General features: G+C 44.1%; 1 protein-coding gene across 1 annotated transcript in view; it reads left to right on the forward strand.

Annotated features, from left to right (window-relative positions):
- Positions 1-10780: 10780 nt before the first annotated feature.
- Positions 10781-12456, forward strand: part of AKAP10 (A-kinase anchoring protein 10) — a 34190-nt gene continuing 32514 nt past the window's right edge. Inside the window, exon 1 of the mRNA XM_066636506.1 lies at positions 10781-10972. Within this exon, the coding sequence (XP_066492603.1) occupies positions 10951-10972 (22 nt within the window). The 5' untranslated portion in view covers positions 10781-10950. The remainder of the gene's footprint in view (positions 10973-12456) is intronic.

Consider the following 12456-nt stretch of genomic DNA (forward strand, 5'->3'; position numbering starts at 1 on the left):
AATCTTAGATCTTAAATGAGCTGCAAAAACCTGATTTGTGCTGCAATTTTTTTAAAGCAATCCGCAAAGCAGGTAGCTAGTGCCCCCTGGTGTTTTGTAGGGAAGCTGCCAGGGGTGCGGAAAACAGGTCAAGCAGAAAGTATTCGGATAAGGCAGTTAATGGACTCAATCAATTAAAATTAATTTCTGTTCTAATATTTAGACACCTTTTCCACATGCGCTGCCTCCAACGCATCCTCGGTATCACCTGGCAGGACAAAGTTCCAAACAACACAGTCCTGGAATGAGCTGGAATCCCTAGCATGTATGCACTGCTGAAACAGAGACGCCTGCGTTGGCTTGGTCATGTTGTGAGAATGGACGATGGCCGGATCCCAAAGGATCTCCTCTATGGAGAACTCGTGCAGGTAGACCACAGCTGCGATACAAGGACATCTGCAAGAGGGATCTGAAGGCCTTAGGAATGGACCTCAACAGGTGGGAAACCTTGGCCTCTGAGCGTCCCGCTTGGAGGCAGGCTGTGCAGCATGGCCTCTCCCAGTTTGAAGAGACACTTGGCCAACAGACTGAGGCAAAGAGGCAAAGAAGGAAGGCCCACAGCCAGGGAGACACACCAAGGACAGACTGCATTTGCTCCCAGTGTGGAAGGGATTGTCACCTCCGAATTGGCCTTTTCAGCCACACTAGTTCCACTTTTCAGAGTGCGATACCATAGTCTCCCGAGACTGAAGGATGCCAATGATGATTTAGACATCTGCATTTTCCTCTCAAGCAGCCTATGTGTTCTTTCATATTAGATCTTCAGTCAGTATTGCTGGCAAAGATGGCAAAGTATTGTTCAGGGCTTCAGACGGGAATTTTTTTTATCTGCCTGTCATGAATATGTACATGTTAGGCCTAGGTTAGCATGTGAAGCCTGAACCAAACTAAGTCAGTAACACAGAAGTTGCTAGCAGTTCCTAGCTGCAAGAATGTGAGTAAATAAACAAAAAGATTGTTGTCTCTCCTTTGCTGCCCAGAAAGGACAGACAACAAGAATTACAACCCCTTGAAATGTTTAACATCTTAGTAGACAGAGAGGCGCCTGAACAAACGTGATGGAGTGCAGCTATGGATCTCCAGTTGGGAGGGGTAAGAACTAGGAGAGCTAGCAACCAGGCCAAATTCGAGAAGGTTCTGTTCTCAAAAGTTTATGATTGGACAGTCTAAATAAGTATGAAGTCACCTCAGGACTATTAGCATGAGACGTATAATAATGAGTGCCCAAGGGGTGTGGTGTTCCTTCTTGGACAGAGTTTTTGGGTGCAACATCCTGCACACTTGGGGGTTCCATTGTCCACCATGGGCACCTGGCCTCTTAGGTAGCCCTGGAGCTAAAAGATCTACAACTGACCCAGGTGAGAGATAGGGATTAATAGACATAGCCAGCTAGTTTAATTATTTTATTGCTGATATGATTCCTAGATGTTTATGTCTCTAGCATTTGCATTTATACATCTAGGAGTATAAAGCTAGTGCCTGCCACCGCATGAGCCTCTCTGCAGAAGCGTGCGTGGCCTCTGGGACACCAAGTGCCTCGGGAACAAAGTGCCAGGTAAGGCACCGTGAGTTGAGCGTCTGTGCGAGTTCAGCAGCAGGGCGAGGAAGCCAGGACCCCAGATACCGCCCTTTCTCTTCCCTTGAGAAGAGGACTGCTAACCAGTGTAGGGTTTTTAAGTACCCCTAAACAAAAACAAACAAAATAAAAAAGCTATGGAGTCAGACAGCCAGCAGCAGGGTGGGGGCCACAGGATGTGGTGATGGCATCTGGCCTGGACGCCTTTAAAAGGGCATTGGACAAGTTTCTGGAGGAAAAATCCATTACGGGTTACAAGCCATGATGTGTATGTGCAACCTCCTGATTTTAGAAATGGGCTACGTCAGATGCAAGGGAGAGCACCAGGATGCAGGTCTCTTGTTATCAGGTGTGCTCCCTGGGGCATTTGGTGGGGCCGCTGTGAGATACAGGAAGCTGGACTAGATGGGCCTATGGCCTGATCCAGTGGGGCTGTTCTTATGCTGCCTTATGTAACCTTATGTAACCTTATGTACTTAAACTAAAATACCTTTTACTAAACTGTTTCATTGTCTGTTGGGGACAAGGGTTCAGAATCCTGCCTAGCCGTTCAGCAAGCTACCAAGTGCTCATTGAGGTCTAGTAACTTGAGGACTGAAGCTCTAATTAGAGAAAGAGCTCAGTGCCTGCAAGAGATAGAATTAAGCCTAGAGGGTCTCAGTGTCCCTGGACTGAGGCACTGGCACATACAGGGTGGTGGCAGTACTACTGGACAGAGGGGCCTTGAGGGCTTTAGCGTTCGAGAACTAAGAACTCTGAGCACCCCAAACCCCCCTAAGTTTGCGACACTGCCTTACCTGCAGATGCTACCAGATCTCAGGTACATCTCTGTTCCCAGGTACTTGTCAATCTGTACTCGGCTACCATGAGTCACACATTTCATTCAATGCAAAGTACATTCTGTGTGCAGCGCATTCAGATGGTTGATATGTAAAAATGTACCCAGGTAAAGTCACTCACATAGACATGCATACTGAAGTACAGTACAGAGAGCAGGGACAGATGTTTGGTGTCTGACTGCAATAACAGGGGCGTTCCCAGAGAGGGGCACAGCACTAACTTTTGCAGGGCGCCTCAGTGCTCCATGTAAGCTGCCACTGTTGGAATCATTCCAGGTGATGAGAGAAAAGTGGAGGAGATGCCTCCGCTTTGCTCTTGTCCCCCAAAATGGCTCCAAATGAAAGGGGGGGCTGTTTACACAGCACACTGGAACACCCGCAAAACTTTGTGCTGTGCCCCCCCCACCCGGAAACTCTGCTGGGTTTTCTCTGTAAACCGCTTTGTGAACTTTTAGTTGAAAAGCGGTATATAAATACTGTTGATTGATTGTTGATTGATTGAATAGCTCCTATTTGGCTGTGTAAACTGCTTTGTGAATTTTTTTATTGTTGGTAAAATGCGGTATAATAGAATCATTATATACTATATTACATAATTCATAATGTAAATTATTATAGCTTCATATGCTGTTAATAATTGCCTTCATAGTAATATGTTGGTGATATTATCATCATCATCATGATAATAGTGATAGTATAATATTGATATAATAGTATAGTTAATAATGCTATGCCTGTACATATTTTTAATAATAATTCTTAAATATTACTGGGACCTTCTGCAAGCAGGACCTTCTGTTGCCTGGCAAGCTTATTCCTTATATTTTGTGGCTGCCATATTTGTTAGCATGAATACTTGGTGCTGGGTGTATGGCAGAAGAGCTTGACTCAGGCCAGTCTCACAGCATTTGAATGGAGCTGATGGCAAGAGGCCTTGGATCCGGCAGTCTTTAAAAAAGGCTACGACTTTGCCAGAACAATCACCGCCCCAGTCTAGCTGGCTGACCTGAGAGAAGCCTTCCTCTGCTTTAATTTCTTTGGAAAATTCAGTGACTGGCCGCACCTTTCTTGCACGGCACACTTGAACCTGTGAGCCAAAGTCACTTCCTGGGAACTTCCTGACTTGGAGCAAACAAAGTCATTAGTGATACAAAAGAAGTGTCCTGAGCCCTAGCTGTCCTCACCATGGGTAAATCTAATCAAGAGCTGGCCTGGCTCTGAAATCTAATTCAGGGCCTGGCCTCCAGAGCAAGTCAAGAATTCATTGCTGCACCTTGGCCGGATACAAAACCAGCGCTGCAACGTGAGTGACTGAACGCATTGCACTGAGTTTCTTTCCTATTCTCCCTCCCTATTATTGTATAATTATACTGTCAGGGGAAAAAAACAACAGGAGAAGGCAAGGTGACCAAGGGGAGTAGTGCCTACTGCTTATTGCACATGCACCCCTTCTTACTCTCTGCTTCCTTTTTCTGGAACACCAGGTGAACAGGTGAAGTGAGAGTATATTATAAAACAAATTGAATGACATATATTCTGTCATTAGACATTGTAAAGACCCCATCATGAACTTTAGTATGTGCTGAAACTATCAAAAGGGCAAAGGGCTGGGAAGCAGGACAATCCCTTGTTCCTTTTTTCTTCCAGAGAAGGGTAAATAAATTAAGGAATGACTCCTGCTGCCTCAGCAGCAAACACAAAAAGCGAGTAGACAAGGGAAAATTTAGGGAAAAGCTTTGTGTTGCAAGAAGATAAGGGGCTACAAGAAGGAACATGCTAAGTCCATCAAACAGTTAAATGGGGGCAGACTGATTGTCGGTGTCCTACCTGGGAGACTTCAGAAGGACCCCAGGTAACAGAGATATGGAGATATTATTAGTATACCAAGGAAAAGACAGGAGATAACCTATCATCCCTCCTCCTGGAAGGAAGTAAAATAGTTAGGGAGCAATCCTAACCCCTTATGTCAGTGCTTTCCAGCACTGGCATAAGGGCAATGCAACACCGAGGTAAGGCAACAAACATTCCCTTACTTTGAGGAGGCCTCCGTGAGTGTCACCCAGCTGCAGGATGCAGCACATGTTCCATTGGCACTGCTATGCCAGTGCTGGAAAGCACTGACATAAGGGGTTAGGATTGTACCCTTAATGATATATTTACTAGGAGGCAGGCCATGCAGCATGGCCTTTCCCAGTTTGAAGAGACACTTGGCCAACAGACTGAGGCAAAGAGGCAAAGAAGGAAGGCCCATAGCCAGGGAGACAGACCAGGGACAGACTGCACTTGCTCCAGGTGTGGAAGGGATTGTCACTCCCGAATCGGCCTTTTCAGCCACACTAGACGCTGTTCCAGAACCACCATTCAGAGCGTGATACCAGAGTCTTTCGGGACTGAAGGTTGCCAACACACACTAGTAATAAGCAACTATGTACAAACAACATGTTAAGAATGTGCTGCATGGACCTTTTGAATGTATAAAAAGCTGGTGAAAGATGGTTGGCACGCAAGCTTTTTAGGTACATGCTGACTTGCGTCCTTATATTGCAATATAAGATTTTAAAACCCAGCACTGGTATTTTTGTTTATTTCTTCCCTCACACCGGGCTAACAGCCCAATCCTATCCACCACTTTTCTGGGAGTAAGCTCCATTGACTCTAATGGGACTTACTTCTGAGTAGACATGCATAGGATTGGGCTGTAAGTCCTTTCTGCCCGGCCCCTGTTTCTCACAACACAGGAAAGACAGGAAACAGGAGCTTTAGGTTGGAAACATTCTTGGGCTGAAAGTACAGTATTTGAATGCCTGGCTAGCTTGAGCCTTAGCCCTAATGAAGGAACTGTGATGCTGTTCTTATCCAGTGCACCAACATAAATTTTTCTAGTGGACCAAAAGTGCAATCCTAACCCACTTTCCAGCACCAGTATAAGGGTAATGCAGCTCCTAGGTAAGGAAATGAACATTCCCTGACTTTGAGGAGGTCTTCATGAGTGCCCCCCTACTGCAGGATGCAGCACACATTCCATTGGCACAGCTATGCGGGTGCTGGAAAGTGGGTTAGGATTTGGGTCCAACATAAACAAAAGTGAAACAGCAGAGTGGACAAGAGACAAATTGTGAAATTTATTTGATATGCTGCTTTTTGCATATTTATTTGTATGCTGCTTTTGCTGGAGCTCAAAGTGCTATACAATATACAATAACTAAAAACATAAATGTATAATAAAACAAAAAACAATTTAAAACAATATAGGAATGGGTTATAAAAAAACAGCAATAAATAGGACTTCCCTAGTTTAAATTTTGCCTCTTGCCAGCTGCAAGTCCTGCCAACTGAGGCAGTGGAAATGTCAAATCCCTATGAAGTAGCAAGAGACACCAGCTGGTGTGCATGTTGTCATATTTTACAATGACATGCCTTAGCTGGATGAGTTTCCTTCTGAGCCAGATACATTTAATGAACCACTCAGGTGGGAGAGATCATTGCATCTCATTGGGCAGCTACCGCCCGCCTTAAACTGGGCAGTCCCCAGCCAGTAAGGTGTTGCCTCGCCACAGTCCGTTAACCTCATGGGGTGCATGGGGTTTAGGGTGAAAACCGACAAGCGAATCGACAACTCTGCACCATGCAACAGAAACAGGTATTGCAAGGCTGGAAATCATGTTGCCTCCAAATCACTAGAGCCGCCATCTTGCCCTGCAGGTTTTGGAAAGGGGGCATATGCTCATTGGCATATGTAGACTCAGTTTAAATGTAGTGTATAAAAATATAAAATTGCCCATTGAAAAGCTGAGTCTCAAAAGAATCATAGATCAAAATAGACTGGCTTAAAAAGACAGAGGCTTAAAAAAGATCAGAAAAAAGCCTCCCCTTCTTCCTAACAGCCGCTTCAGTTCCCAATGTGCACTTGACTTGTGCGACATCCTTGTGCAATGTATTGTATTTACTGGACTATGGGCATTTTATCCTATCCAACTTTCCAACACCAGGGCAGCCGCAATGCAACCCCGAGGTAAGGGAACAAATGTTCCCAAACCTTGAGGAGGTCTCCAAGACTGCCTCCCCAACACAAGTAACAGTGCATACCCCATAGGCACAGCAGTAGCAGCACTGAAAAATTGGATAGGATTGGGCCTTATGTTGCTATACTGTTAAGATATTTTGTAGCTTAAGCCAGATCCATCCAAGAGACTGCCAGTTATCAGCTTTAACTATGATGCTTGATGGCAATGGAACTCTGCTGGATGAGATTTGTATCATATGTTCTGGGACAGCCAAACGGTCACAGAGATTTTGGTAAGATATTTGGCAACGCATCCAGGGCATTTGTGACACGCTCAAGAAATTACGGCCCTTTCTTTAACTTATTAACCAAACAGTTCACTTTGGGACTAAGTCACAGATAATGAAGTGCTGCTTTGTCTTCTCATACTGGCACTGCGTACTTACAACAACCAAGTGGAAAGGTTGAAGCGGTCCACCTCCAACAATGTTTGGATGATGAGATGACAGAGGGTGAGGCATTGCTTGGAGGACAATTATAAAAGAGCATTAGAAGCAGCAAATCTGGATAGTTTCATAGAAAGATGGAATGTACTTATTTGATCATTTTTATCCTTTAACATTATTTTCTGTCTTATACTGTACTATGCAGGTCATACTTAGTTTGTGATTTTATTTATGAATCATGATTACATTTTTCTGGATATGAGATTAACTCAGGGTAACCAGATACAATGGAGGACAGAGTACCTATACCTTTAACCATTGTGTAGAAGAGGGAATTTGGGCAGGTGCAGCTCTACATGGAAGGGTTTAAAAAGCTGTACCTGCCCAATTTCATCTTCTATAGAGTGGTTAAAGGTATAGGCACACTGTCCTCCATTGTATCTGGTCACCCTGGATTAACTGCATATTCCTATGCATGTTTACTCAGAAGTAAGTCCAACTTCATTCAGCGCAGCTGACTCTAAGATAAGACATATAGCAATGTGTGTACATCTGTATTCTATTTGTGTTCCTTGAGTTACATATATACACCTATCTATATCTGTGCTGATGTATAGGCACCTTGTGGTTAAGCATTTTTTATTCAGAATTTTTTTATCATTTATTTATTTATTTAACTATAAGAAACATAAAATAGAAAAAAAATACATACATAAACAAAACTCTAATAAAGCAGCACGAGCAAAGTCAAAACATTCCCATACTTATAATCCAAATACATACAGTCCAAACATTAACAAATGCTAGTCTATACCACTAATACTTCAAAATCAATCTTCAAATTCAAAATACCTCAAATTCCCATAATCTCTCTGATTCAAAAAATCAATAACTGGACTCCAATTCTTCAAAAAGTTTTCTGTTGAATTCTCCCTAAGCAAAATTGTTAATTTATCCATCTCCGCATAATCCATAAGTCTTATCCACCATTCCTCCACCGAAGGTAAATTCATAGTCTTCCAGTTTTGAGCATAAAGTATTCTGGCAGCACTTATCATATACAAAAATAAAACTTCATTTTTTCTTTCCACATACTCATCTGTCATACCTAATAAAAATACTTCTGGCTTCAATTGTATATTTGTTTTTAAGATCAACTGTATCTGTGCATGAATTTGTAACCAATATTTTTTAACTTTTGAACACGTCCACCACATGTGGTAAAATGTTCCCTCTTGTTTCTTACATTTCCAACAACTATTGGACATAGTTTCATACATTTTGGCTAATTTACCTGGTGTCACATACCAACGATAGATCATCTTATCTATATTTTCCTTAATGTTAACATTCAAAGTAAATTTTGTCTGTTTTATCCATAATTTCTCCCATCTGTCCATTGAAAGTTCATGGCCCACATTTTTTGCCCACTGGATCATGCATTCTTTAACCTGTTCATCTTCTGTTTCAAAATCTTTCTAATAATTGTAAATACATAAACCATTGGCAGTCAAAACCCTCCACAATCAATTCCTCTCTAGACTTCAAAATACATTGACCTCAATAAATTCTTATACAATAACCATTTATCTCTTGGTACAGTTCCCAAACCAAAATGTGCTTCTTGTGGTGAAGTTAAGAGTGGAATTTTGTTATAAAACCTTTTCTTATAACGATTCCATATCTTCCACAGTGCATGTCTAACATAACGATTCTTAAATTCCATATTCACTTTCAACTTATCATACCAAAGATATCCATGCCAACCAAATCTTAAATCATATCCTTCTAACTTCAACAATTTTTTGTTTCGCAACAATATCCATTCTTTAAGCCACAGAAAACAACATGATGCATAATAAGTCTTCAAGTCAGGCAGTCCTAAACCTCTTCTTTCTTTTGCATCTTGAAAAATCTTAAATTTCACTCTCGGTTTTTTCCCTTGCCATATAAAACCTGTCACATCTTTCTGCCACTCTTTAAAAGGTTTATCAGAAAGTAATATTAGTATATTCTGGAAGAGAAAAAGCATTTTTGGTAGCACATTCATTTTAATTACAGATATTCTTCCCAAAAAAGATAATTTCAACCTTTCCCATCTTGCAAAATCTTTTTTGATTTCACCCCAAACTTTAACATAATTATTTTGAAATAACATACAATTTGTGTTTGTCAAAATAATACCTAAATACTTAATCTTCTTCTCCACTTTGAACCTAGTCTTATTCATCAACTTCGATTGGTCTTGTTCATTCATATTTTTAGATAAAATTTTAGTTTTCTGTTTATTTATCTTAAATCCTGCTAATGATTCAAACTTCTTCAGCTTAACCATCAACAACTCTATGTCTTTTAAAGGTTTTTCTAAGATCAAAACCATAAAATTTTTTAATCTGCGAGGCCAGTAATTAATTATATTAATTTAATATAATTTAAGGTTAAAGGGCCCCCATTAACCTGATCATTCACCCTGATGGTACACTGGGTGTGACCATTGCTGCTGGTATTCAGGGGTCAGCCCTGGAGGGCCTTTTGATGCACACATGCCCTCAGTAGGTGTCAACCTCTGATACCATCCCTGCCTTCCAGTATGCATGCACAAATGTACACACACATCCACACATACACAAGAAAGCACGTATGACTAAATATATAATAATAAGAACATTATATTTTCACAGAGAGTTGGAAGGTACCCCGAGGACCCCCAAGATTCTTTGTAGTTTGGCCTCTTAACTGCTATGCTCCACTAGTGATTGGCTAGAAAAAAGGTGCCTGAGAGGAGACATGATTGAGACATACAAAATTATGCAAGGGTTGGATAGCATGGACAGATGAATGTTCTTTTCCCTCTCATACAGCACCAGAACCAGGGGACATCCACTAAAATGGAGTGTTGGGAGATTTGGGATGGACAAAAGAAAATATTTCTTTACGCAGAGTACGATTAGTCTTTGGAACCCCTTGCCACAGGATGTGGTGATGGCATCTGGCCTGGATGCCTTTCAAAGGGGATTGGGATAGATTTCTGGAGGAAAGTCCATCACAGGCTACAAGCCATGATGGGCATGTGCAACTTCCTGGTTTTAGAAGGAGGCTACCTCTGAATGCCAGGTGCAAGGGAGGGCACCAGGACGCAGGTCTCTTGTGGGCTCCCTGAGAGCCCAAGCTTATGCTTGCCTACTCAGAAGTAAGTATATGTACAGCCTATATATGTGTGTGTCTGTGTGCATACACACAGCCTATACACACACACATATATGTACACATACACACAATATACACACGAAGCCAGTATGTATGTATAGGCTGTATACACACACACAGCCTATACATACATCTATATATACATACATAAATCTATATATATGTATGTGTGTGTATACATACATCTATATGTATGTATGTATGTATGTATGTATGTATGTATGTATGTATAGGCTGTGTGTGTGTGTATGTATATATAGATGGACATACATATATACATCCATATGTGTGTGTTTGTGTATATAGATGTAGGAATGTATAGAGCAAGAACCCGGAAGTTCCATGCAAAGACAACTGAATGTTCATTCTAGCGTGTTTCGTTCTCTAGGTTTTGTGCGTGTTCAGAGACGCTTTCTGCCCTTACGCAAGATGGCGGGTGTTGCGGCTGTGTAACGCGCGGCCTCTGCCCTCTTCCAAAATGGCCACCTCTGCCTCCCTCAATCGGCGGCCGTGCCCCTTTCAAAGATGGCCGCCTCAGTTCCCTCCCAGGACGCAGAAGCCGCTTGAAGCCGAGGCAGCCATGCCGGTTGAGGGCAAGAAGCCGGCCGCCCACCGCTTTTCCTTCCCGAGATGCCCCGCGCGCTTTTCCTTCGGCCGTTCGCCCGGAAGGAGGAGGCTGCGTGGCGGCGGCGGTTGTGTTGACAACATGGCGGCGGTTGCTGCCGCCGCTTCCTGCGGGTGGGGAGCGGGAGGCGGCCGCGGCAGGAGCCGGAGCAGGCCGCGGCAGGAGCCCTGAGGAGACGGGACGGCCTGCCTGCCTTCCCCGCCCGCCGCGCCGCCATGTCCTTCTTCAGGCGGAAAGGTACGGGCGGGGCGGGTGCGAGGGGCTGCAGTGGGGGGCGTCAGGGCACTGCTGGGGGGCTGCTCAGGGAGACCGTTGTGGCTGGAGGGGTGGGGGACTGGGGGTCGGTGGGGACTGTGGAGGGAATAAGGGAGGGGGCTGCACTGGGGGCCTGGAGTGTTAGGGACTAATTGAGTGGGGGGGCATAAGGGGCACTGTTGGGGGGTGGGCTGATTGGAGGGAGTTTTGTGGCTAAAGGGGTAGAAGACTGGGGGGTCCGTAGGGCTGTGGAGAGAATAAAGGGAGGGGGCTACATTGGGGACCTAGAGTATCAGGGGCTGATTGAGTGGGGGGCATAAAGGGCTGGGAGTGGCCAAAGGGCACTAATGGGGGTGGGCTGCTTAGAAGGACCCTTATGGCTGGAGGGGTGGAAAACTCTGGGGATCAGTGGGGGGGGGGCTGTGTTTGCAACTGGGGTCATAAGCCATGGTCATTCTGGGGGCTCGAGCTGGGTTGGGTCGAATGTGGCAGGCTGGGCATGGTGTGGATGGAATATGTAGGAGAGCATCAGTTGTGGGGGTGCGTGAGATAAGGTGACTGTGGGGTTTGGAGGCCCATTTGCAGTTCTGATTAATTTAAGGGCGTGTTTGCTAGTGATGGGGCAGCAAAGAAGCTTGAGGAGGAAGTGTCAGTGGGCAAGTGTTGAGAGCTTGATTGAAGTGCTGGATTTGGGGAATGTTGGAAACTGAGGCTTGAGAAAGAATAGAAGGATTGCAGGCTTTGGGGTAAGGTTGGTTGGGGCTGGCTGTTTTCCTGGGCAGAATTAAAGTAGGTGTTTGTTGTGGACGGAGGAAAATGAATGAGCATTGTGGTGGGAGGGCAGAGTAGTCACTCAGGAGCGGAGAGCAAAAACTGGGTAAGTGGCAGTGTGTGTAGAGAGGCAAGGAGGAGTGGTGGGTAGAATCTCAGGAATGGGGTGCCCCACTTGTTAGTGAAGATAGCAAGAGAGTTTGAGGCCTATGAAAAAGCCATCAAGAATGGTTGGTTTTCCTGTGAATGAACGTGACCCTTCAACTCTTTATAGCTAAACCTCTTCCTTTTCTCCAAGCATGCCTGACGTCATGTCAGAGGACACACGTGAATGTCCTTGAACACCTTGGGTTTTTATCTTGGCAGCTGCCTCGGAGCATTGTGCTTTTGCGGCAGCTCTCTGGCCTCAGAGCTTCCTGGGACCACGGGAAAGCCATGGAGAGGGGGCTGAGTGGGAGTGACTTATAGCTCTCAGCTCACTGTATAAAGTGTTCACTGTATCACTGATGGCCAACAATGGCAGTGTTTGAATGAATTATGTTCCAGGGATCAAGATGAAAAGTAGTCATAAAACAAGAGAAGCATCACCTAATTGCTTCTTCATTAGGTGGAAGCGTGGAAGCTCAAAACCAGAGGCAATATCTCTGGTCTTAGGCGCTATTCATTCTGGGAATACTGCCTCTTTAATTTGTAAG

This window comes from Tiliqua scincoides, chromosome 8 (assembly GCF_035046505.1).
Source record: "Tiliqua scincoides isolate rTilSci1 chromosome 8, rTilSci1.hap2, whole genome shotgun sequence".
Classification (NCBI taxonomy): domain Eukaryota; kingdom Metazoa; phylum Chordata; class Lepidosauria; order Squamata; family Scincidae; genus Tiliqua; species Tiliqua scincoides.